The 26,664-nt window shown below is 43.5% G+C and overlaps 2 protein-coding genes across 2 annotated transcripts in view; one reads left to right on the plus strand and one right to left on the minus strand.

Annotated features, from left to right (window-relative positions):
- Positions 1-26,664, minus strand: part of LOC308313426 (apoptosis-stimulating of p53 protein 2-like) — a gene marked incomplete at both ends in the record, with an annotated part of 66,108 nt that overhangs the window by 20,106 nt on the left and 19,338 nt on the right. Inside the window, 13 exons of the mRNA XM_080760523.1 lie at positions 4,008-4,174; positions 6,008-6,141; positions 7,754-7,891; positions 9,044-9,290; positions 9,988-10,102; positions 11,368-11,613; positions 11,668-11,943; positions 16,325-16,832; positions 18,373-18,452; positions 20,266-20,370; positions 22,598-22,838; positions 23,624-23,788; positions 25,776-25,978. Of these exons, the coding sequence (XP_080616649.1) occupies positions 4,008-4,174; positions 6,008-6,141; positions 7,754-7,891; positions 9,044-9,290; positions 9,988-10,102; positions 11,368-11,613; positions 11,668-11,943; positions 16,325-16,832; positions 18,373-18,452; positions 20,266-20,370; positions 22,598-22,838; positions 23,624-23,788; positions 25,776-25,978 (2,625 nt within the window). The remainder of the gene's footprint in view (positions 1-4,007; positions 4,175-6,007; positions 6,142-7,753; positions 7,892-9,043; positions 9,291-9,987; positions 10,103-11,367; positions 11,614-11,667; positions 11,944-16,324; positions 16,833-18,372; positions 18,453-20,265; positions 20,371-22,597; positions 22,839-23,623; positions 23,789-25,775; positions 25,979-26,664) is intronic.
- LOC308312777 (E3 ubiquitin-protein ligase TRIM47-like) lies at positions 145-1,501 on the plus strand (the record flags this gene model as incomplete). Its single annotated transcript, XM_080759488.1, has 1 exon — positions 145-1,501. The coding sequence occupies exon 1, from the start codon at positions 164-166 to the stop codon at positions 1,499-1,501; it is 1,338 nt and encodes a 445-aa protein (XP_080615614.1). The 5' UTR covers positions 145-163.

Raw genomic sequence — 26,664 nt, forward strand, 5'->3', positions numbered from 1 at the left:
GAAAGGAATTCGACAAATAATGACAGATCCATCTCAGTCACAAGACCTCAGAGTTGTTTTGAAATTGGTGCCAGAGATTAGCTGACACACAGATGGACAAAAGTGTAATAACTGAACTAAACTCAACATCTATTTCACTTTTATTCTCAGTGTGGGAAAAAAAATGGAGTTTGCCAGCTGTCTCCTGTCTGAAGAGCAGTTCCTGTGTTCTATCTGTCTGGACGTGTTCACTGATCCAATCACCACTCCGTGTGGACACAACTACTGCAAGACCTGCATCACACATTACTGGGACACTAGTGATGTGTGTCAGTGTCCGCTGTGTAACAAAACATTCTGTAATAGACCAGAATACTCCGTTAACAAAGTCGTCTCGGAGATGGCCGATCAGTTGAGGAAGTCAAAGCAGCGGAGACAAACCTCCAGCACAAACCCGGAACCCGCTGAACCAGATGAAGTCTCCTGTGACGTCTGTACCGAGACCAAGCTCAAAGCCCTGAAGTCCTGCCTGGTGTGTCTGGCCTCCTACTGTGACACTCACCTGGAGCCTCATCACAGAGTCTTGAGGTTCAAACGACACAAACTAATCGACCCCGTGAAGAACCTGGAAGACATTCTGTGTAAGAAACACGACAGACCTCTGGAGCTCTTCTGTAAGACTGACCTCGTGTGTGTCTGTCAGTTCTGCACTGAGTCAGACCACAAGTTACATCAGATCGTATCTCTGGAAGAGGCATATGAAGGAAAGAAGGCTGAGCTGGGAAAGACAGAGGCTGAAGTTCAGCAGATGATCCAGGAGAGACGAGCGAAGATCCAGGAGGTCCAACACTCAGTGGAGCTCAGTAAGAAAGACGCAGACAGAGAGATGGCAGACGGCGTGCAGGTCTTCACTGCTCTGATCAGCTGTATTGAGAGAAGCCAGGCTGAGCTCAATGATGTGATTGAAGAGAAGCACAAAACAACAGAGAAACAGGCTGAAGGCTTCATCAAAGATCTGCAACAGGAAATCACCGAGTTAGAGAAGAGAAGCTCTGAGCTGAAGCAGCTCTCACACATGGAAGACCACCTCCACCTCCTCCAGAAGCTCTCGTCCATCACCACCGCCCCTCCACCCACCAAGGACTGGACAAAGGTCAATGTCCCTCAGTCTTCATATGTGGGGACTGTGAGGACAGCTGTGTCTCAGCTGGAGAAGACACTCAGTGACGAGATGGAGAAGAAGCTGGGTGAGTCCGGATACAACAATGTAACTGAACAGAAGAATCAGCTACAGTCCCGTTTTGACCAACTAACTAAAGAGAAGAATCAGCTACAGTCCAGTTTTGACCAACTGACTGCACAGAAGAATCAGCTACAGTCCAGTTTTGACCAACTGACTGCACAGAAGAAACAGCTACAGTACAGTTTTGTCCAACTGACTGCACAGAAGAAACAGCTACAGTCCATTTTTGACCAACTGACTGCACAGAAGAAACAGCCACAGTCCTTTACCTTTGGGTAGGCTATAGAATTGCGTTGGGGGGGGGACTCTCGCGGGCGAGCGGAGCGAGGCCGCCGCCGCAGATTTTTTTATTTTTTTATTTCCCAGATGGTCTAAAAATGAGTTATTTAGCATACTTTTACCAATGAATTAGCCTATACACAGACAACGACTTTTGGACGTCTTTTTCTCAAGTCTCGAGTCAGTCAGTGTAGATTACCCGGCGGTGTTGCTGCCCCTCCGGGAGTCGCGGCTCATGGCTCTTCACAGACGGCACAGAGACAGCAGTCACTCCGCTGAACGTGTCAGTGTTGCTGCAGTGGTGTGAACTGTGAACCGTGCGGGCACTGAGTTCGGACAGCCGACTCACAGCTTCTTCTTCTGAATTAGGCTACTTTATCTTTGCCTTGAAAAAGACATTTTGCGTTTTGCTGTTTCCCAAAACAAACCAGCGCGCGCTACTCTTTGCTGCCTACAAAGCGACTGGAAGGACGAGGTTTACAGACATACCAATAGTAGTCAATCATATGCTGATTAGGCCAGTTGCTGTATAGTGTATAGCCTATATCCGATCAGCGATCACCAGGGGGCAGCGACAACACACACACAAACACAATAGCCTTCTATAATGCTGCGCACATATATTATATATATTTAAAAAAATACCCAGCATAATTTTTGGGAAGGCTAAGCCTTCCCTAGCCTTATGCACCCGCCGCCTATGAGCCTTTTCAAAGGCGCTACAGATAAAACGTCAAAGTCCAGTTGCAATGTTTTGGGCCGATCAAATCATTAGACAGAAGAAAAGAAAGTCAGGAGACAACACTATTTGTTTTGTTTTTCGTCATATATTATTATTATTTGATCGGCCCCAAAACATTGTGTTCATTGTCATGATTTGTCACGATCCGAGTTGGCTTTGTCCGCGGCGTAACCGTCTTTAAATAAATTAAATAAGAAGTGCCGATGGGAGAATGCATTGGGTTTTGATTTCCTGGGCCACTCGTTTTTTCTGAAAGGGGGAGGGACTGCGACGCTCTATAATGTCGCTAGGTGGCGGTAACGGGCTGTCACCCACGTTATGTATACGAGAAGAAGAGCCAGCTCCCCCCTTCACGCAAACGGCAAACCTATCGGGGGTTCTGCTTCCAGAAGAACACAACGTGGTTGTGGCCGTCGCTCGCTCGTTGTGGCCGTGAGACATCACTGTTTTCATTCATTGTTATATCACGTTGTTCAACATTTAATCAGATGGTCAGATGACAAAACAGTGGCTATTGGCACGTCCACGGAGACAGAGTCTGCACAGAGGAACATAATTGCAGAATCCTCTTATATCCATTATTCTAACCGTGTCTTGTAGATCTGCTACTTTTGCTGTTTTCGTATTTGAATCCCGAAACATCGTCTCTGCTGTCGGGAAGAGACCAACTCCAAAATGTATAACATTTTCAGGAAATGAAAAACATAAAATGAAGAAATCCAGGAAATGAAGACAACCTTGTATCTTTAAAACTATAAGCAACACTGCCTCATCAAAGTTGGTATTGTAACTTTACATATTGTCAATTATATACTTGCATGAGTTGCAGAGAGGTGGTGGAGTTAGCTGCTTTAGCAGACAGAGGGTCCAATGGAGTTAAAGAGTTAAAGCCCGAAGCGCTTTTTAATACTTTTCATTGGTTCAATATTTTTCTTTTAACCAACACACAGACGTGAAGGGCGTTCGATGGCATTGATTTATGTGAGAAAAAAAAACACAAAAAAATGGAGTTAGGTGGCTTCTCCCCGACAGCAGCGATATGAGGTTTCCAACTGACAGACAGACAGACAGACAGACAGACAGACAGACAGACAGACAGACAGACAGACAGACAGACAGACAGACAGACAGACAGACAGACAGACAGACAGACAGACAAGCAGACAGACAGACAGACAGACAGCAGTGTTGTTTTTGGCAGCAAATTTCTATTTTAGTTTAGTCATAGTCTTTGGACTGAAACTTCATTTAGTTTTAGTCACATTTTAGTCACCTGGAATGTCTCAGTGTTAGTCTAGTTCTAGTCGACTAAATGTCATGAGATTTTAGTCGACTAAATCTACAGTTGATTTAGTCGACTAAAATGTATTTTGGCGGGCCTTGATGTCCGTCGTAATGAGCGTTTTTACACTTGCTGAAAATAGCCGATCTACAAGCTCACAACGATCGGCTATTTTCAGCATGCAACCAAGTGTAAAATGACTTACCGGTATACTGGATCTCTCGTCCACTAGTCCCTTCCTAACATTTTAGTCTAGTTTTTATTTGTCGACAAAATTGTCAGTATATTTAGTCTTATAGTTTTAGTCATCGTAGCTTAGTTTTCATTTAGTTTTAATTTGTTTGTGTCAGTGAAAATAGGTAGTCGACGAACATTTCTCGTCTTAGTTTTAGTCGACGAAAACAACACTGACAGACAGACAGACAGACAGACAGACAAGACAGACGGACGGTGTTACTGTGTAAAGTGTATTAAACTCATACCGTAGAGGAACTGGGAGCACTGGGCGTAGCCGTCCTCCATCTCCTCGCACTTGTCGGCGGCCGTCTGCATGTCGCTGTAGGTGGTGGCAAACACCGCCGCGCCCGACTCCACCAGGAACTTGCACACCTGCACGTTGTTGCAGGAGGCGGCGCAGTGCAGCGGAGTCCTAACGAGAAGAGAAGAGAAGAGAAGAGACATTCGTCCGTCTGTCTGTCTGTTGATAGGGGGATATAATTATTCTCTATGTTCATATAATACAATCATTTTTAACATGTTACTCTCACAAATGTTCCTAAACTCCATATAAGGCTTGCACAGCTGTGTGTGTGTGTGTGTGTGTGCACCGGGTCCTCACGTATAGTGCACACACTCCCCTGCTTTCCACTTTCCACTGCCTTCTCCGAGGTCCAGGCACTCTGCTACTGTATATCTTGCCACAGTCGTCAAATGGGCCAGTCGACGCAGCTGGTTTCAACCGGGTTGCTGCCCAGCAGTATCTCAGAACTTGCCATGTCAGGCCTTTGCTGATTTCATGTCTTTATATAATGCATAATATCATTTTAATTACTTTATAATAAATTGAACATCGTGAGACCAGACTTCTCTTTCAGATTGATTTTATTCTCACACCGTGCTGAAAAGTTCCGTGACACTGTCTGTCTGTCTGTCTGTCTGTCTGTCTGTCTGTCTGTCTGCCCCCTCTATAGCCAGTGGTTCTCAAACCTTTTTTTTAGCTATAGAGACCCAAAAGAGAAATGTCATCATGTCTCTCCAGGACCCGAAATGGTGAAAATAGCAGATCTATATATACAAGCTCACAATAAATGGTTAAAGGACAACTTTAGTTTTTTTCAACCAAGGTTCATGTTTTAGGTTGTTATTAGAGAAACTAAAAGATGAGTGTTCTTTTTTTTTCATTTGCTGCTTTCTTTCGTTTTAGGGATTTTAGCTGTTTTTGACAGGGGGGCGGGGGCATTCGAGCATGGGGCTAAATATGTATTTTTTTACAACATTTTATAGCGATCTATTTTTTTATTATTTACTATAGTCCTAATAAAACCCTGGAAATTTCATCTGGCCACAAAACATCACGAGATCTATGTGTCAAACTGACATTGAGCCTATGACACAGTGTGGCTTCCCCCCAGTAGGCTACCTTCACATTCAGTAGATCCTGTGATTTATTTGTGGCCAGATGTAATTTCCCGAGGTCTATTAGGGCTATAGTAAATAATAAAAAAATAAATCTCCATAATATTTTGTAAAAAAATACATATTTAGCCCCATGCTCGAATGCCCCCGCCCCCCTGTACAAAACAGCTAAAATCCCTAAAACGAAAGAAAGCAGCAAATGGAAAAAAAATAACACTCATCTTTTACTTTCTCTAATAACAACCTAAAACATGAACCTTGGTTGAGAAAAACTAAAGTTGTCCTTTAAAGGATGCATTTTATATAGCGCCTTTATCCAAGGCACTTTACATAGATTGTGCTTTACATTCACCCGTTCACACACACACCGATGGCGGCGGAAACCATGCAAGGCACCATGCACCAACCAGCACATTAGGAGCATCAATTTGGGGTTCAGTGTCTTGCTCAAGGACACTTCGACACTAACTCTGGGGGAGCCCCGGGTTTGAGCTGGCAACCTTGTGGTTATATACCAGCATCCAGCCACTCTACCCCCTGAGCCACCACCGCCCAACAATGTGCTGCATTGTGACACAATGTGAACAACATGTAGATCTGCTATTTGTCACTATACTTTTGACATTAGTTCATAATGGAATTTCAATTGATTTTATTTTTTGCAATTCATGAAATTGATTCATTTAGAAAAATGCTTGACTTTTCTTATTTCTGAATCTTTAAAATAATATATAAAGCAAAAAAAAAAAAATCATATATACTGTGTATATGTCTGTATGTATACGGACAAACACACACACACACACACACACACACACACACACACACACACACTGAGCCCACTGACCAGCCATCGCTGTCGGCAGCGTTGACGTTGACTCCGAACTGGACGAGGAACTTGACGATCTCGGTGTGTCCGGCACACACTGCGTTGTGCAGCGCTGTGATGCCCTCGTCGTTGGGCATGCTGGGGTCTGCCACCTGGTGGACACAACGCGTCACGTACTCGTCATGTACAGAATAACCCAATTAACACATTTAGTACCGGAACTGCATCAAAATAAAGGCGTTGCTTGCGCCAGAGTAATCGCCAGAGTAGTGATCGCTTTTATTTTGAAAGCCATGAACCGGAAATACTTTCTTAAAAAAGTTGACTGACAAAGTGACCTCACAATCTCCGATCATCTTAATATATTTATATACGCTCCAAAAAGAGTTCATATTTTGCGGGAGAGACGGATGAGGAGCAGAAATGCAGCGCCAGCATATCGATCCATTCATCACCACGGAGAGCGCCCTGGATCAGGAGATACGAGTCATTCTTTCCGCCGCGCTAACATGGCAGTCAATGACAAGCTAGTAGTTGCACAGAGCGTTAGCATACGGCAAGCGAAAAGCGAAATGCCAAAAAAAAAAATAGGAATAATTCTGAATATTCTTATCTCGCCCCGTGTCGTTTGGACGTCGTTTGGACGTCCACAGACGTCTAAGGCACCTCTCAGTTCCAATCCTTATGACGTTTCAGGACGTATTATGTACTAAATGGGTTTTAAGAGACCTTGAGGACAATTCTTAAAAAATGTCTTCTAAAACAGTTTTCTGAAAAACTAAAATATGTTGCTATATTGACTACCTATTTTCATGTCAAGGATATTTTGTTTCAGAAACCCCCCCCCCCCCCCCCCAGAGCAAAGATTTGAGTTTAAAAACGTTTGCTTTAAAGCCTTTAGATATTATTCAAAGAATTGCACACATTTTCACGTTTTTTCAAGAATAGAAGATACAAGCTTAAGCTTATAATTATTTGCTATTTTTGAATAGCCAACAACTATGGCTAAAATCGAGTCTCTCCATCGGTCAATTATCTTATTTTAACAAATGAAATTCCTAAACATTTCCATAACTTTCCCAAAATATTTTACCCCATTTCCAGCAATCATACGGTCCAATGATTAATAATGAATGCTCTTACACACCAGTGTGCATGCTTTCACAGGTGAACAGTTGACTGAACGTGTCACATTCATCTACAATAATATAACAATGTACCAAAATGTATTATTTTCGTGACGAGATGTCTCTTGTATACATTAGGCCTCACATATTATTTCACATAATGCTAGGCATGTTTTGTGTAAAATTGTGTATAATGAACAAAATCAGAGTAGCCACATTTTTCAAAATATTTCCAGAACTTTTTTTTTTTCTTCCTTTGTGAGTGTGTTGGAGCTGAATAAAAAGGTAGGCCTATACTTATTGTGTGAATTTGGCTCGGGAGCGCGTGTGTGTGTGTGTGTGTGTGTGTGTGTGTGTGTGTGTGTGTGTGTGTGTGTGCGTGCGTGCGTGCGTGTGTGTCAAAGAACTGAGTGCACCAAAGAACTGAGTGCACCAAAGAACTGAGTGCACCAAAGAACTGAGTGCACCAAAGAACTGAGTGCACCAAAGAACTGAGTGCACCAAACCACAGAGGATTCTAAAATCCTCACTTTGTAAAAAACTGTTTCAAGCCGTGCTAATACAGAGTATAATGAACATTATGATGGTTTGTTGTTATTATCATCATCATCGTTATTGAGGCGGTGTGATGGCTCACGTCGTAGATGACTCTCTGGACCAGGTCGTACTCTCCCTCCAGAGACGAGTCCAGCAGCAGAGCCAGAGGGTTGAACTTGACCCGCATGCCGTGGGCGATCCGCACCGAGCCCACTTTACGCAGGTTGGTCCTTTTGCCCTGGAACACAGAGAGAACGCAAAAGACACCGGCAATAAACGTGAGTTTGTTGTGTGAGAGAATCAGCAGTACTATTGTATTGGGCAGGCAAAGCGTTATTATTATTAACGGTTGGGAGACAGAGCTGCCAGGGGCCCTATATAGTTAAAGGGACACTTCACCCTTTTTGCAAAGAAATATATGTTAATGACGTTTAGAAGCTTTAGATCACTTTCCTGGGGGGTCTTTATGTGCAGTGTAATATGTGGTTTTAGATATTTTAGATTGTAGCAGTGAGCCTGTTGTCTCTGATGTCATGGACACTGGTCTCACTACCTTCCTGGACTACAATTCCCATAATTCTTTGGTGCACTGCTCCTCCTTGTGGATAGGGGGGAGAGCTGTCTTACTGAGACAACATGTAGTCCAGGAAGTAAGTGAGCCCGGTGTCCATGACATCAGAGACAACAGGCTCACTGCTACAATATAAAATATCTAAAACCACATATTATTACACACATAAAGACCCCCAGGAAAGTGCTCTAAAGCTTCTAAACGTCATTAACATATATTTAATATGTGTCCCTTTAAGGGACAGGGATAGGCCTAGAAATGTGATTCAATTATGTTGTACAACGTTTATTTAAAGATGGAGTGCCACAATTTTTGTATTTTTCCAGTTTCTCATGTGTCTATGAGGTGACAGCACTGCATTAGACACCCTGGAGTTGTTTTTATGTGCAATTGTGTATTGACTTTGTATTTAGTGTGTCTTCCTGGAGGCTGAACCCTTGACCGTCAAACGGGCCAATGAAGTAAACAGTGATATAGTGACACCACACTATCAGCCCCTCCCCTAACCCCTCCCCCTTTATCATACAACTACAGCTGTGGGTGCGGCTTCAGTTCAGGTGGATCACCACCCATCACCACCCACCAGGCAAACCAGGCATACTTAATGAACTGGTGGGCGTGTCCACACAAAAGCATGATTTTAACAAATACTGTACACTTTTTGGGAAAAGTTCTTCCCCCTTATATTGTAATAATACCTGATGATCATGTTTTAGGGTGGGGGGGGAAAATGGTGGCACTCCCATCTTTAATAGTTAGATTAGATTATATGTGGCAAATGAAATAAAAATAAATAAATAGAAAATAAAAGTCACTCACGGGAGGCAGGGTGACCTGCCCGGTGACCTCAGGGGGCTTCATGCTGAGGAGCGCGTCCAGCTCCCCCTCCCCCCCCACTCCGGCGGGGTCCTGCTGGTGGTCTCCACCGCCGCTGGGGTAAGGGGGAGGCGGGTACGGGGGGTACTCCTCCGTGTAGGGGGGCTCCTGCAGGGCGTCCAGCGGCGGGGGCAGGGAGGAGGCGTCAGGCATGGGAGAGCGAGGTGGCAGGGGCGGAGGCGCCAGGCCGCTGTGAACAGAGGTGTAGTCTTTTAACCCATGCATTCTGACCTGAGATCAGTTTCTAAAAAATGTCTATTACATCCTGACAGTTTCATTATTAACCCATTCTGACCTGAGATCAGATTCTATAAAAGTGTCTTTGATTTTTCAAAAATAGCCAGACCTACAAGCTCGTAGCGCACCACTCGGTGGCGCGCTATGAGCTTGTAGATCTGCTATTTTTAAATAGCTAAAGCATAACGTAATGCTAACACCAAAAGGGGTTCCCACCCAAAATGGGTTAAATGTTTAACGCATTTAGAACTGACGTCGACGTTAAAAAAAAAACTTCTAGATCCTGACAGTTTTCTTGAAAGACCTCATGTTTCTATGTCAGTGGTGCTCAAACTGTTTCACGTCAAGGACCCCCAAAAATGATAATGTATTTGGCCGCTGAACCCCCCCCCCCCCCCCCCCCGCATCTCAAAATATGTTGTCCCTAGGGACCTCCCAGATCTAAGCAAAAAACGTTGACAACGTTTGTATTAAACCAACCCGTTTGTAAATCCGTCAAGATTTGAGGGATTGACTAAAAATGACAATTTTAGTTTGAGCTGCCATACTGTACTGTAGCCCCTCAGCAAGATGACCACGGGTGAACTATATGTGAGAGACTTCCGCCTTGAGCCATCTAGACTTTATTATATCTATGACTGTATACCCACCTCTGGTTGTGGTGCATGTCTGTGGGAGTCTGACCGGAGCCTGGCGCTGCTGCTGTCCCTCTCGGATGCTCCGAACTTCCCGTCCTGTCATCCTCTGGGGTTTCGTCGTAGTACGCTGCACAAGGTTTTCATTAAAAAGGTTATACAAGTGTGTATGACTGTGAGAGTGTGTGGGGGTGTATGCGTGTGAGTGTGAGCGTGTGTGTGTGTGTGTGTGTGTGTGTGTGTGTGTGTGTACGCGTACACTCACATAATGTTTGCATTTTATTATTATCCTGCCTGTGTGTGATCTCCTACAATTATAGCATTCATCTACTGTTTTTACTTTTTATTTACTGAGTTGGCAACACATTATTGTAATGTTCAATTGTTTGTCTTTTTGCTTTCTGTACTGTATGTCCTTGTCTATTTCTGTTCATGAAAAATGAATAAAATGTAAGTTGAAAAAAAAAAAGGTTATACAATATAGACAGTGCCACTTTGAAAAATAACTAAACTAAAACTGAAATAACGAAAACTAACTAAAAAACCCCCGCAAAAGCCCTAAGAAGAACCTTGGTTGCTCAGTGGTTTAGGGAGCTATCATTGTGTCTTCCAAATAAACAGAAGATGTTTGATAAGATATGGGGACGGTTTATCCAATATATTACGGTTAATGATTCATCTTATTTAATGGTGGAAACTGAAAATGTCTAATTGTATTCTCTGCAGCTGTTTGGTCTTGTGGCCATAAGGACTCTGTCGTTGTTTACTTGTTAGTTGTCACCAATCTAAGTGCCCTTATTTTATTATACTGTATTTATATATGTATGTACTGTATGTTTTTGTTTTGTTTTTTTGTTTGTTTTTCATTTTAAGTAATTGTAATGTCTGTATGTATTGTTTTGTTGTATTGTCTGTTTGTTAAAGGACCACTTCACCACTTTTCAACCTATATTCATATAATAGGTCCTCACTAATAATCATGAAAAAATGGCGCAATTATTTTCTACTTGGTCTGTGTCTCATAGGAGGGCAGTTCAGAAACCGTCTTCCAGTGACATCATCGATGGGGAATACAAGCTAATAAAAACGGCAGGCTTTCTAGTCCAGAAAAGTTGCAATGCGAAAATGGAAGCCATCGTTCTCACGATAATGAAAATCTTCACATTTGTGTGAAAAAATCTTGTTTAAAAAATAATCTGCCTAATGATGATGTCACTGGAAGACGGTTTCTATTTCTAATCTGCCCACAGCCCTCCTATGAGACACAGACTGAGTAGAAAAGAATCGTGCCATTTTATCATGATTATTAGTGAGGAGCTATTATATGAAGACAGGTTGAAAAGTGGTGAAGTGGTCCTTTAATAAAAATGCAATAAATATATTGTAAAAAGAAACCTCGGTACGACGCCGCCGCCGCCGTCGTCGTAGCGACCGGCGCGTCGTCCATCACGGCGGGGATGGTCTCCATGGCGGCCAGCGTGGTCTTCTGGTAGAGCAGCTTCTGGATGTTGGGCCCCATGTTGGGGCCCTCGGGCTCCGTGATGGAGCTGCGCTTCTTCAGGGGCCGCGGGGCGTGGTGCAGCCGCCGGCGCAGCGCGTCCAGGTCCGCGCCGCCGCCGGCGTGGTGGTGGTGGTGGTCCGCGGGGTTCCCCCCCCCCCGGTGGTGGTGGTGGTGGGGGTTGTTGTTGTTGTTGCCGGACACGAAGGGGAGGAGCTTGGTGGGGCTGAGAGGGCGAGGGGCCGCGCGCGGCTCCGACGACGTCGGCTCGGGTCCCTGCGTGAGGAGGCCCTCGCCCCCGGGGGCCAGCAGCAGCAAGCAGCTCAGCTCTGCCTCGCCGGCTCCGTCGGTCACAACGGACGACGAACCCACGGAGACCCCGCTGGTGGTGGAGCCGCCGTCCGAAGGGACAGCCGACTGCTGCCCTCCGGTGGTGGTGGTGGTGGTGGGCGGGAGGACCGGCTTCCCGTAAACTGCCGCGAGAGAGAGAGGAAGAAGTATATAGCGTTAAGGTCATTACACACTGGCGAAGTAGCGACGCGATGCGAATAAGCGATCTGGAAATGCGAAATGTTGCATGTTGCAGTTCGCCCGCGAATCTCTGCAGAATAACGACGCCAGAGCGAACAAAAAAAGAGCGAAAACGGTCGCATTTTCGCACATTCGCCACTGATGTGGAAGCTTGCACGGACTTCAATTGTTTTTTTTTAAAGGCGAATTATTCGCACGAATATATCGCGTCGCCAATTCGCCAGTGTGTAATGACCTTAAAAGGTATATTCAGTGATTTCACTTAATTCAAATATCACTTATTTTTTTTTGTTTTGTTGTGATAATCCTCTCTACTATAGAGTGTGGCTGACCATATAAGGAGTTCCTCCCTGTCCCCCAGTTAACCCCTGGCTGGGGCGTCAAAAAACCTTAGGTTTCGTTTTTTGGCTCTCTATCCTGATTGGATGAAAGGCTTTTGCCACCGAGCCAAAAAACGAAACCTAAGGTTTTTTGAGTGAAATCACTGAATATACCTTTAAGAGTAGCAGACCAAGTGGCTTCTCAAACGTTTTCATGTCGAGGACTCTGTCCGAGGAATATATTGTGCCCTGGGACTCCCCCCCCATACAAGATTTGTGTTGTTTGGAAGAAAAAAAAATGCATGGCTCAATTTGTAAAATATTCTTTCACCTCGGGCTTCGCGTTATTTTGTCGGGCTCGAGTTGGGTCGGCTTAACTTTTCAGGCCCCCAAAAAGCTCTAGTAGTAGCATTAGTAGTACTAGCATTATCTCTAGCCTGGCCGTGTGTCAGCGTACTCTGTCCAGTTGGGATATAGTAGTAGTAATAGTTTAAGTAGTAGTATTAGTCAGTGTTGGGAAAGTTCTTTTTTTTAGGAACTAATTCAGTTCACAGTTCAAAATTTAAAAAAATGAACTAGTTCCGTTCATAGTTCATAATTCAAAAAATTTGAACTAAAGTTAATCGTTCCAAAAAAAAATCGTTCTTTTTTTTAATTATTATTATTATTGCCACAGCCCATAGCCATATAAAACCGCAGACTTTATTCCAAATTAAGTCCATTGGGATCAATAAAGTGACAACGTTTACAATATCTCCATTACCATTACCATTATCCAAATTAATTCCTTATAAAAAAAAATACATTTTGCAAAAATTGCTCTTTTGCAATGTGAAATGCCACCGGGAATTCTTAATTATTTTCCTTCTCTATATGGGCACACTTGTGAAAGCTGCATGCTTTTGCATGCTGTTATTGTGAAGGCAAAAGTACTATAGTACTAGCATTACTAGCATTACCTCTAGCCTGGCCTCGTGTAAGCGTACTCTGTCCAGGCTGGAGTATAGTAGTAATAATAGTTTTAGTAGTATCATTAGTAGAACTAGCATTACCTCTAGCCTGGCCGCGTGTCAGCGTACTCTGTCCAGGCTGGGGTATACTAGTAATAATAGTTTTAGTAGTATCATTAGTAGAACTAGCATTACCTCTAGCCTGGCCGCGTGTCAGCGTACTCTGTCCGGGCTGCGGTATAGTAGTAGTAGTAGTAATAGTTTTAGTAGTATCATTAGTAGAACTAGCATTACCTCTAGCCTGGCCGCGTGTCAGCGTACTCTGTCCAGTTGGGGTATACTAGTAGTAATAGTTTTAGTAGTATCATTAGAAGAACTAGCATTACCTCTAGCATGGCCTCGTGTCAGCGTACTCTGTCCAGTTGGGGTATAGTAGCCTAGTAGTAATAGTTTTAGTAGTATCATTAGTAGAACTAGTATTACCTCTAGCCTGGCCGCGTGTAAGCGTACTCTGTCCAGTTGGGGTAGTAGTAATAGTTTTAGTAGTATCATTAGTAGAACTAGCATTACCTCTAGCCTGGCCTCGTGTCAGCGTACTCTGTCCGGGCTGCAGGTGGGGCGAGATCATTTCATGGCGGCGACGACTCGTTGCGACCTATTGTTTACGCCATGACGTATTCTTCAATATGTCGCAGCGTAAACAATAATTCGCCACAGCGTTAAGAATAAGCCGCAGCATGAGGAAATCGCCGCAGCAGAACGCAATACGTCGCAGCGTAAACAATAATTCGCCGCAGCGTTAAGAATAAGTCGCGGCGTGAAGACTCGTCGCGACGTATTCTTTTACGCCATGGCTTATTTTTAAATACGTCGCAGCGTAATAGGAGTTATAGGCGTAATAGTTTAACTTTGTTTATTTTTTTTTTGCCTGCCGTGGCGCAGGTTATTTATCCTAGTAGTACAATTCTCGAAATTAATGGAGTCCTCTGCTAGTGTAACGGACAGCGCTCTCGCCCCTATAGTCAAGGCACCGTGTAGGATCCGGTTCGAATCTTGCAAATGGCAAACTTTTTTTTTTTTAAGTTCCTTTTTTTAGCCTATATTGTGTACCGGTATGTATACAGTGTGTGTGCGTGCGTGCGTATACAGTGTGCGTGTGTGCGTGCGTGTATGCGTGCGTGCGTGCGTGCGTATACAGTGTGTGTGTGTGTGTGTGTGTGTGTGCGTGCGTGCGTGCGTGCTTCATCGTATTTATTATTATTATTATTATTATTAATATGCAGGTACAGATGGACAAACCAGTGGCTACGGATCCAAGTAGGAAAAGAGATAAAATAATAATAATAATAATAATAATAAATATGATGAAGCACGCACGCACGCACACACACACACACACACTGTATACGCACGCACGCACGCACGCACACTGTATACGCACGCACGCACACACACTGTATACATACCGGTACACAATATAGGCTAAAAAAAGGAACTTTAAAAAAAAAAGGTTTGCCATTTGCAAGGTTCGAACCGGGTCCTACACGGTGCCTTGACTATAGGGGCGAGAGCGCTGTCCGTTACACTAGCAGAGGACTCCATTAATTTCGAGAATTGTACTACTAGGATAAATAACCTGCGCCACGGCAGGCAAAAAATAAATAAACAAAGTTAAACTATTACGCCTATAACTCCTATTACGCTGCGACGTATTTAAAAATAAGCCATGGCGTAAAAGAATACGTCGCGACGAGTCTTCACGCCGCGACTTATTCTTAACGCTGCGGCGAATTATTGTTTACGCTGCGACGTATTGCGTTCTGCTGCGGCGATTTCCTCATGCTGCGGCTTATTCTTAACGCTGTGGCGAATTATTGTTTACGCTGCGACATATTGAAGAATACGTCATGGCGTAAACAATAGGTCGCAACGAGTCGTCGCCGCCATGAAATGATCTCGCCGTCTCTCCCGGGCTGCGGTATAGTAGTAGTAGTAATAGTTTTTGTAGTATCATTAGTAGAACTAGCATTACCTCTAGCCTGGCCGCGTGTCAGCGTACTCTGTCCGGGCTGCGGTATAGTAGTAGTAGTAATAGTTTTAGTAGTATCATTAGTAGAACTAGCATTACCTCTAGCCTGGCCGCGTGTCAGCGTACTCTGTCCAGGCTGGAGTATAGTAGTAATAATAGTTTTAGTAGTATCATTAGTAGAACTAGCATTACCTCTAGCCTGGCCGCGTGTCAGCGTACTCTGTCCGGGCTGCGGTATAGTAGTAGTAGTAATAGTTTTAGTAGTATCATTAGTAGAACTAGCATTACCTCTAGCCTGGCCGCGTGTCAGCGTACTCTGTCCAGTTGGGGTAGTAGTAATAGTTTTAGTAGTATCATTAGTAGAACTAGCATTACCTCTAGCCTGGCCTCGTGTCAGCGTACTCTGTCCAGTTGGGGTATAGTAGTAGTAATAGTTTTAGTAGTATCATTAGTAGAACTAGCATTACCTCTAGCCTGGCCGCGTGTCAGCGTACTCTGTCCGGGCTGCGGTATAGTAGTAGTAGTAATAGTTTTAGTAATATCATTAGTAGAACTAGCATTACCTCTAGCCTGGCCGCGTGTCAGCGTACTCTGTCCAGTTGGGGTAGTAGTAATAGTTTTAGTAGTATCATTAGTAGAACTAGCATTACCTCTAGCCTGGCCTCGTGTCAGCGTACTCTGTCCAGTTGGGGTATAGTAGTAGTAATAGTTTTAGTAGTATCATTAGTAGAACTAGCATTACCTCTAGCCTGGCCGCGTGTCAGCGTACTCTGTCCGGGCTGCGGTATAGTAGTAGTAGTAATAGTTTTAGTAGTATCATTAGTAGAACTAGCATTACCTCTAGCCTGGCCGCGTGTCAGCGTACTCTGTCCGGGCTGGGGTATACTATAAGTAATAGTTTAAGTAGTATCATTAGTAGAACTAGCATTACCTCTAGCCTGGCCTCGTGTCAGCGTACTCTGTCCGGGCTGGGGTATACTATAAGTAATAGTTTAAGTAGTATCATTAGTAGAACTAGCATTACCTCTAGCCTGGCCTCGTGTCAGCGTACTCTGTCCGGGCTGGGCGTAGATCTTCCCCGGCGTCATCTGCTGCGTGTACATGGAGTAGATGGAGGACGCCGCCACCATCTGGGGCTTCTGGAGCACCGGAGGAGGAGGAGGAGGAGGGGGTGGGGGCTGCTGTTGCTGGGGGGGGGCTTCCACGAGGTCGGGGGTGAAGGGTCGCACGGTGGCAGCCGGGGGGTTGTTGGTGTTGTCCTGCTTGTGGGGCAGCGGCAGCGTGTGGCTGTGCTGCGCGGGGAGCGGAGGGGGGGCTCTCAGGTGAGCGCCGCCACCGACCGGCTTATTATTATTGGCCTTGCCCGGGAAGGTCCCGGTGCTGTATAAAGGGGGTTTGTTGTTGCCGACGAAGGCCGCCTGCTGCGAGGACGAGGAGAACTGCTTGGGTTTGCTGGGGATGGGCGGCGGCAGCTGGGCGGCGGCTTTCGACGGCTTGGCGGCGGGACCTTTGTTACCGGCGGCCGACGACACCTGGGAGGAGATCACGCGAGAATATATATTTTTTATTTAACCTTTATTTAACCAGTAAAATCACATTGAGACTGCGTCTCTTTTACAAGTGGGAACTGGCCAAGAGGCAGAAATAAAAATTACACTTCAATACCACATCATCAAAGTTACATTTTGAACCAGCAAATACAACATCCATAATACACCTTAAAATACCTATGCATAAATACAACAAGTCACCTGTCCTACTTTTTTCTTTTTAGTAGCAGGGCAAAATACACCATATACACAATCTCCACGATTTTAGCCGATATAATAGATATATAGGCATAAACATAGGCTAGTACATATCCAGACATGTGCAAGTGTTGGATTGTACATCAAAGATGATCCTTTTGAAAGTTCTCAAGGGAACTTTCAAAGTCAGTTTTAGTCTGGACTGTAGGTCATTCCACGACCAAGGGCCAAAGAAGGCCAGACATTTTTTGCCCCCCTCACGAGACCAAGGATTGGAGACGAGGATGAGGATTAAAGGCACCGTGTAAGTGATATCGTTTAGATTTAAAAGAAAGGATTCTGAATCCTAACGTTTTTCTGAAAAACCTATGTTTTTCTATGTTTTTTTTTGATTGATTGATGGAAATATTTATTAACAGTTTGCAGAATGACAGTACGTTTCAAGCACAAACTCAATACGAAGGCTGTTAACTGTGAGTGGACGACCCAATTAAGCATTACACTTGTTTACAACAGCGTCCACCTTGTTCAATTCATCAAAACATTTAGAGACGTACAAATAGACACTTCTATATAGTTAAAGAACAGAACAGGAATTCATCATAAAGGAAGCAAAAAGGGAAAAGAAACATTATACAGTGAGGGGAAAAGTTCAACCTTTTTCATGTGAAGGACCCCCAGAATTATCTCTATTGGACCACGGACCCCCAACTCAAAATATGTAGTTCCAGGGACCCCCAAGAAGCAAAGATTTGAGTTAAAAATGTTCGCTCTGAAATATATAATTCAATGATTTACGCCACACGATTTTTCAAAAATAGCAGACCTAGCGATCTGCTATTTTTCAATATAGCTACATTATAACACAATGTTTAAAACACCAAAAGGGGTTCCCGCGCCAAAATGTGTTAAAGCATTTGTTCAGTAACAGAGGGTATCTTCTCAAAACAACGAGAAAGAAACAATTCATCTGCCTTTTCACTTATTTATCTCTGAAAATATATGTTCTTTTTTTTACTAAAGATCTGGAGACAGTGAGACCCCCTTGTTACTGAACAAACGACTGTCAAAACAGATCCACAAGTTCAAACTTGTTGCGCTTGCAGATCTACAATCTTTTTGCAGAATGTTCGCCCCGCAGAATAAGGACGCTAGGGTATACTTGTGGATAAGGTATAGTTCATAAGGTTATCAGAGGCAGGTTTTTCCAACAGCTAGTCTAGTCAGGTTTCCATTGTGCAGCTATAGTGTGTAACATTATTTGGGTATAACAATTTACAAAATGACGAAAGACTTCAATGGTGTGTTACTGTGAATACAGTACCTGGCTGTCCCTGAGGAGGTGGTTGTCAGTGTTGTGATTGGTCCGTGCAGGAACAGGGGGCGGAACGTCTTTCTCAGCCTCTGTAACAAATGAAATACACAAATCTTAACGGGACCCCATATGCTAACCTGCTGAACAACCAGCAGGGGTCACTATTGCAAAGTAATTGCGAACGCAGTGAGCACTTACTATGAGACCTAGCAGATCATGTCTGTCTGTGTGTCTGTCTGTCTTTCGCGCTTTTGTGCCCATATATGGAGCTGAGTGATTACGTCACCATGACTCAGCCATAACCATATAAGGAGTCCCCAAAGCAGGCACTTACTATGAGACCTAGCAGATCATGTCTGTCTGTGTGTCTGTGTGTCTGTCTGTCTGTCCAGCTTTTGTGCCCATATATGGAGCTGAGTGATTACGTCACCATGACTCAGCCATAACCATATAAGGAGTCCCCAAAGCAGCTATATACGTCCAAAACCCAAATATGTACGAGGTGCGTTCGCTTCCCGCGTTTGCGCGTCTTACTGGTGATGATGTACGATGATAAGAGCACCCCTCACTTCACATATATATATACAGCTTTTGTACCCAAAATAATTACGTCATCTTGTCCCCACACGTCTCATATTTGCCATTGATGATGAAAGGAGAAATTGGGTCTCAAATGTCCACAAAAAAAACCATTAAATTCCATTGAGAATGAAGGGAAAGTTTACGTCATCTTGTCCCCACAAATCCCATATTTGCCATCGACAATGAAAGGAGAGATTAGGTCAAATGTCCACCAAATATGACGTAAAGTTGTGCAACAGGCATTCTGTTTGGCCAGTATGATGCATGATGATGACCATATAAGGAGTTCCTCCCTGTCCCCAGTTAACCCCTGGGGGTCAAAAAACCTAAGGTTTTTTGAGTGAAATCACTTACTCTACCTTTAACTTAAAAAAAACGTAACTTAAAAAAAAATAACTTTAAAAAAAAATCTTAAAAAAAACCCAAATATGTACGAGCTGCGTTCGCTTCCCGCGTTTGCGCGTCTTACTTGTAATCTAATGCAACTCCATCGATCTTCAGACGCTACTGTATATAAATAAACTAAAGTATAAACCAAGTTCAGCTTTTCACCCACACTACTATTAGTGATTATCTTAAATTTGATGATCTCATGAAACATTATTTAATATATATCATTGATACAAGGTGCAATATATATAGTTTTTAAACATTTGAAGACCATTTTGCACGACCATGCCTGTCCCTCACTGCAGAAGGCAAAGGCGGTTTAATTGTTTGCGTTGCTGACGGATTAACGGACTGATTTTTTGGTTAATTGATTGCTGTTTGATTGATTGGTCGATTGATTGACTGATTGATTTATGAACCACTTGAGCCCTATTGTATATTTTCGCAAAGATTAGCTCACAGTGAGCTTGAATATCTATTTTTTTATCTATTACATTGTTGTTGTTTTTTTATATTGCATCTTTAAATATGCTTTCTACTGTTGGCCAGCTGGCTGTGTAAGTTGTTGATTTGCTATGCTGCATCTATTTAATTGTGTTCGATTTTCCAGCTTTTTTTTAGTGAATTTGTTGTACAGCACTTTAAGTGACTTTGTCCAGAAAAGTGCTATATAAATAAAGTTATAGCATGAGTTCAAGTCCGTTGCTCTCCCCTTGTCCCCCATATATATGGGGACTAGGTTGGCGGAGGGTGTGTATAGAGCCCAGGATCACATTAGATGATTGACACAGGGGTGGAAAATGGGTTACAAAATCGTGGGATAAAAAATATATTAAAAAAAAAAAAAAAAAAAAGGAAGTTGTTATTATTATTATTATAAAGATCTAAGTGCGATGAAAACCCACGGAGGTCAAAGGTCACCGTCCTCACCTGTGCTCTGGCAGCTGAGGCTGGTCATGCGGGGCAGGGTGGAGGCGTGGCCGTAACCGGAGTCCAGCGACGAGCTGCTCCAATCGGACGGCCTCGTTTGAAACCCTGGAGAGATAGAGCGGATGAAACATATGACGTCATACCGGCGGGCAGTGGAATTCAGACGGCGTCCGAATCACAGGCCACTAGGGGGCGGCGGCGGTGGCTCAGCGGTATAGAGTGGCTGGATGGTAACCGTATGGTATTGGTTGCCAGTTCGAAACCCTCCGGGCTCCCCCAGAGTTACTGTCGAAGTGTCCTTGAGCAAGACACTGACTGAACCCCTAATTGCTCCCGATGTGCTGGTTGTTGGTGCCCTGCATGGTTTCCGCTGCCATCGGTGTATGAATGTGTGTGTGTTGGAAAATGGGTGAATTGACGCACAATCTCTGTAAAGCGCCTTGGATAAAGGCGCTATATAAATGCACCATTTACTATACAATCCTGCCATGTGGTTGGTATTGATTGGTTGGATACTTGATTAGTCAAACATGTAAAACAGCACGGAGGTGCGGTAAAACATTTCAGGCTAAAAGGATATAACACCAAAACGTTCCGGGGACTTTTTTTTTTCAGGACAGTTCTGAAAGATCCAGGGATTCACTCTTCCTTTAATGGAAGGAAGGAGTCAGCCCATTCCGCATTATGGTGGCACAGTAGTAGAATATTTTCCATGTTAGGTGGGTCATATGGGCTTATAAGAACGAGTAGTAGTCGTATCAGTTTGTTTCGGGAGGTCTGAAGCTTATTAAGGGCTGTATTTTGCGTGTCTTACTCTTAAGTACCAGGTCTTATTCCCTAACTTGAGTAAACTAAAGACCTGGGAGGCGTGATCAATGCTCTTTTGGCCACTCAGAATAGCCTAAATGGCATTGATCACGCCTCCAGGTCTTTAGTTTACTCAAGTTAGGGAATAAGACCTGGTACTTACAGACACGCAAAATAGTAATACAGCCCTTTAGTTTTTTTAGTGACATAGAGGTGCATTGAGTCTTCAGTGACAAAAGGAGGAAATCCTGCGGCCAAGAAACATTCTTCGATTTGACTTTTGCGATCACTTTAGCCGCAATTCTTTTTTTTTTTCACCTGTCTGTTTGTTATCAAGAATACAGCCCAAATAACGTTCATCATTTTGGTTGTGCAACAGTGGACCCTATAATACATATAGTGCTGATGCTGCGTTCAATTTAGGTCATACTGTTGTAAGTCGTATACGAGAAGAGAGGGCACTGAGAAAGAGTGGAACTTTGATCTCAAATTGGCTATTTCGTCCAAAATGTTAAAAATGGTCTTGAGTAATAAATAATACATGATGTGAACATGCACGGTATAGGTACATCATTATCGGACTTACATTTATCCTTCAGATTATTTTTATGCCCAAAAGGATTGGTTAAAACCCATTTTGACCTGATTCTAAAAATGTCTTCTACATCCTGACGGTTTTCCTGAGAAAGCTGTGTTTCTATGTGTCAGTCGTTCAAAAATAGCAGACTCGGTGACGCGCTATGAGCTTGTAGATCTGCTATTTTTCAATAGCTAAAGCATAACATAATGCTAACACCAAAAGGGATTCCCGGAATGGGTTAAGCAGGTATTGTAGCAATTCTGTTGCAGAAATATTTGGCCTTAATTAAATGGGTGAATGTTCAATACAATCATGTATAGGCTATACTTACACATTACATAAAAAGTAAAACATTTGGCAAATGGTCTTAACATTTTTGGGAAAAAAACAGCCAATTTTACATCAAGGTGCCCACTTTTCCTGTTACCCTATAACCCATTTTGGGGAGGGAACCCCTTTTGGTGTCAGCATTATGTTATGCTTTATAGCTATTGAAAAACAGCCGACCTACAAACTCGTAGCGCGCCACTGGGAGCTTGTAGCTCTGCTATTTTTGAAAAATCGAAGAACGACTGACACATAGAAAACACAGCTTTCTCAGGAAAACCGTCAGGATGTAGAAGACATTTTTTTAGAATCTGATCTCAGGTCAGAATGGGTTAACCCATTCTGGCCGGCAACCCCTTTTGGTGTTAGCATCATGTTATGCTTTAGCTATTGAAAAACAGCAGACCTACAAGCTCGTAGCGCGCCACCGAGTGGCGCGCTACGAGCTTGTAGCTCTGCTGTTTTTGAAAAATCGAAGAACGACTGACACATAGAAACACAGCTTTCTCAGGAAAACCGTCAGGATGTAGAAGACATTTTTTTTAGAATCTGATCTCAGGTCCAAAAAATGGGATAAATCAGGCAGTATATATACAGTCGTACACGTATACAGTATACCTGAGGCTGGCTTGAGCGGTCGGGGAGGGGGCTTCGCGGAGGAGGACTCCGGCATGGGCAGGGTGGACGTCCCGTCGGGGTAGGAGGCGGGTTTCACCAGAACCTCGTGGCGGGCCGGGACCGGCGGGGGTCCCTGGGGGCCGCCGTTGGAGGAGGACGACTGGATGTAAGGCCCCACGGCTGCTACTCTGGAGGAGACACAGGGCTGCTGCCCTGGGCCCAGCTGGCCGTCTGGTACCGCCTGTAGGACATTGATTTGATTGATTGATTGATTGATTTTGATTGAACACTGACTTGTATTAGTCAGAAATGTAAACATCCCGAGGTATTGTCGCGTCGCAGTCCCGCAAACCCTTTCAGAACGACGAGTGGCCCCAGGAAATTAATCCCAATGCGTTTTATTTTTCCTCGTGGACATTTCAAAACACGTTATTTATTTAAAGACCCTTTTTTAAGCGTCGTACGAAGGCCAATTCGAGTCGTGACAAAGTCATGACAACAAATATACAATATTTTGGACTAAAACAAAGAATTTCTGAGAAGAAAAACAACATAAAAAAGTGTTGTATAACCTGCCGTTTTTTCCTACTTTCTAATTCTTTGTTTGGCCCAAAACATTGTGTTTGTTGTCATGATTTGGTCACGACAAGAATTGGCTTTGTCCGCGGCGTAAACGTCTTTAAATTAAAAAAAATAAAAATTAACGGGGATTTCTTTTCCGGGTCTCTCCAGGGGGCGGGACTGCGCATGAGGGAAACTATGCGCAGCTGCGCGACCTGAGACTAATTACTTAGAGCGACAGCCGACAGGGAGAGAGAGGAGCGTGTGTGTGTGTACATGTGTTCGCGTGTATGTCAATTTCACAAAGGTGCAGACGATCAGAAATCAGCAGAGAGTGAGCAATGTTTGCGCTATACTCTATGCCGAATTGAAGTGGACTCATAGACCCCCAGACTTTTTTTTTTCTCCTCCCTGGAAATAAAAACGTCTGGGTTTCCGAGGCTATGGACGGACTGACTGACTGACCGGCAGGTTCTCTTTCTGCTGCAGGGCGGCCTTCTTCTTCCACAGCCTCTGCCGGAGCTCGGCCACGCGGCGGTCCATGGCGTCCGCCTCCAGGTTGCGCTTGTTCAGCGTCTCCCTCTGCTGCTGCAGCCTGCCGCTCTGCTCCTGGTTCAACTTGTTCCTCAGCTGTTGGTATATTAAGAACAGTGTTGTTTTCGTCGACTAAAAACTAAGACAAGAAATGTTCGTCGACTGCCTTTTTTCACTGACTAAATAACTGAATAAAAACGAATCTATGATGACTAAAACTAAGACTAAATATACTGACAATTTCGTCAACAAATTGTCCGCAAAAACTAGACTAAAATGTTAGGAAGGGACTAGTGGACAAGAGATCCAGTATAAGTAATTTTACGTTTGGTTGCATGCTGCAAGACCCGCCAAAATACATTTTACTCGACTAAATCAACTGTAGATTTAGTCGACTAAAATCTTATGACATTTAGTCGACTAAAATCTTATGACATTTAGTCGACTGAAACTAGACTAACACTAAGACATTCCAGGTGACTAAAATGTGACTAAAACTAAATTAAGTTTCAGTCCAAAAACAACACTGCTGTAGTGGGTCGACACCTGGGCACAGTCACAGACACACACAGCTCCCCTCTACAGTGCTCTACTATTGAAAGTGGCTATAATTTCTCTCCAAAAGCACTTGAATATGATGGAATATGACTAAAGCACACATGTTTTCTTTTTGGTTTTTTTTATCGATTTCTTTATTTCAATGAATCGATTCGAATCGAATCATATCGTCGAGATTAATATCGATATATATCGATATACGATATATCGTTACATGCCTAGTGGTCGAACACTGTCATAGGGGGTTCAATTGACTCTGTTTAACTGTTCAACAATCTTCTTCTGTGGCATAAGTTGTTTTGTCTTAATTTTGTTGACAAATCCTCGCATAATAATGACTACTGAAGTAAGTATAAGCATCTCCTGTGTCTGTAGAGTTAACAGTTAATTTAGTATTTCCCTCCCTCTCTGAAATCTGAAATTATCTTGAATACAGACTTATTTGATTGCATCGATCTCTATACTCTGTAAAATTTAGAAAGAACAACATGTCACACAGTGACTGCTTAATTAAGTTAATTTAGGACCGTCTAGCGGTTAATTCCGTTTTAATTAATCACATTTATTCCATGTAAGCCCATGTTGTGTAATGGCATCATCATGCTATTATGCCCGTGGAAATACAGAGTGAACTTAACAATGATACATTAATATGATAATACCTAAATAATCACAAACATGAATTATGTTTGTTATTTACAGCTAGGTAGAGTAGTATATGCGCATGCATAAAGTGAACGGCAAATCGGGTGGCAAAGCGACAGGCAAAGTGAGTTTAACATTGTTTTTCCACAATCATAATTATAATACAACCATTTTTCAAATCGTGTTTCTTTATCCACAGGTTTATTCTATTTTTAGAGTTTAACATTGTTTAACGTTGTTTAATGCTTTTCTGTTTGAATGCATGCAGGCCGGGCTGTCAAGGCCAGAATGTATTGATGTGTTAGTTTAGGGCATTTACTTTAGTCATTTTTACTAGTTGACTATAGTTGACGGTAGTTTACTAGTCGACTTGTTGTTTAACCACCTATTATGTAAAAAATAATTATGTGTTTTTTTTTTGGTAAATAAATATTTGTACATTTAAAAACTGTGTATATTGGTGACTATAACTATCTATCTGACCTTGAGGCCTACAAAATCGGGGGGGAAAAATAGTAAAAACTAGTAAACTACCGGTAGTACCAACAAGGTGGACTAGTGGATTTACTAGTAGTTGCTTAACCCATTCTGGAACGGGAACCCCTTTTGGTGTTAGCATCACGTCACGCTTTAAGCTATTGAAAAACAGCAGATCTACAAGCTCGTAGCGCGCCACCGAGTGGCGCGCTATGAGCTTGTAGATCTGGCTATTTTTGAAAAAATCGAAGAGCGACTGACGTATAGAAGACATTTTTTTAGAATATCTGATCTCAGGTCAGAATGGAAAAGTGTCAGGATGTAGCCTATAGAAAGACATTTTTTTAGAATCTGATCTCAGGTCAGAATGGGTTCATTAATGTCCCGTGTTCTCAGGTCTCACCTGCAGCTCCTTGTAGAGGCGCTCCAGCTCCACAGCAGAGGAGGAGGAGGAGGAGGTGAGGTGAGGAGGAGGAGGAGGCTCCATGTTCCTGTTGCTCCTCAGGGAGTCCAGCTGCAGGCTGAGCTCCTCCACCCTGGACACGGCGAGCAGGAGGTCCCTCTGCTTCTGCTGGAACAGCCCCGTGATCTGCTCGATCTCCTCCACTGCACACACGCACACACACACACACACACGCACGCACACACACACGCACACACACACACACGCACGCACGCACGCACACACACACACACACACACACACACACACACACACACACACACACACACACACACACACACGCACACACACACACATTTAACATCTTTGTCTGCGTTCACATTTGACGAGACATTCTTGAACACAAACAGTAGTGGATGGCGCAGACTCGGGGGAAAAAAAATAAACTCTGCAACAAGTGCTTCAGGATACAGATCACGGGGTACAGAAAGCATCGCCTTCTTCTCCATATATATACTGTATATGGCGATATACTGTATTATTGCAGACACTGAAGAGAATTTTTGCCGATGCCTTATATGTAGCTCTCGGCTTATTGGGCATGCCTGCAATCTGCAGGCCCCTCCTCACGACTGATTTATGGACATTTACCGAGGCTTCCGAATATGAACACAAGTAGCTCACACGCACGCACACACACACACACACGCACACACGCACACACACACAGGTCATTTCCATGTCAGCCGCGTGGTGCTCTTATACGCAGAAGGACGAGCGGCTTATATAATAATAATAATAATAATAAACGTAAATCATTGTATAACGTGTTGAACCCTAACCTCCTTGTGTCTGGGTCACCGTCTATCATCTCATCGGCTGTAATCTA

This window comes from Protomyctophum bolini, assembly GCF_963924005.1.
Source record: "Protomyctophum bolini genome assembly, chromosome: 3".
Taxonomy (NCBI): Eukaryota; Metazoa; Chordata; class Actinopteri; order Myctophiformes; family Myctophidae; genus Protomyctophum; species Protomyctophum bolini.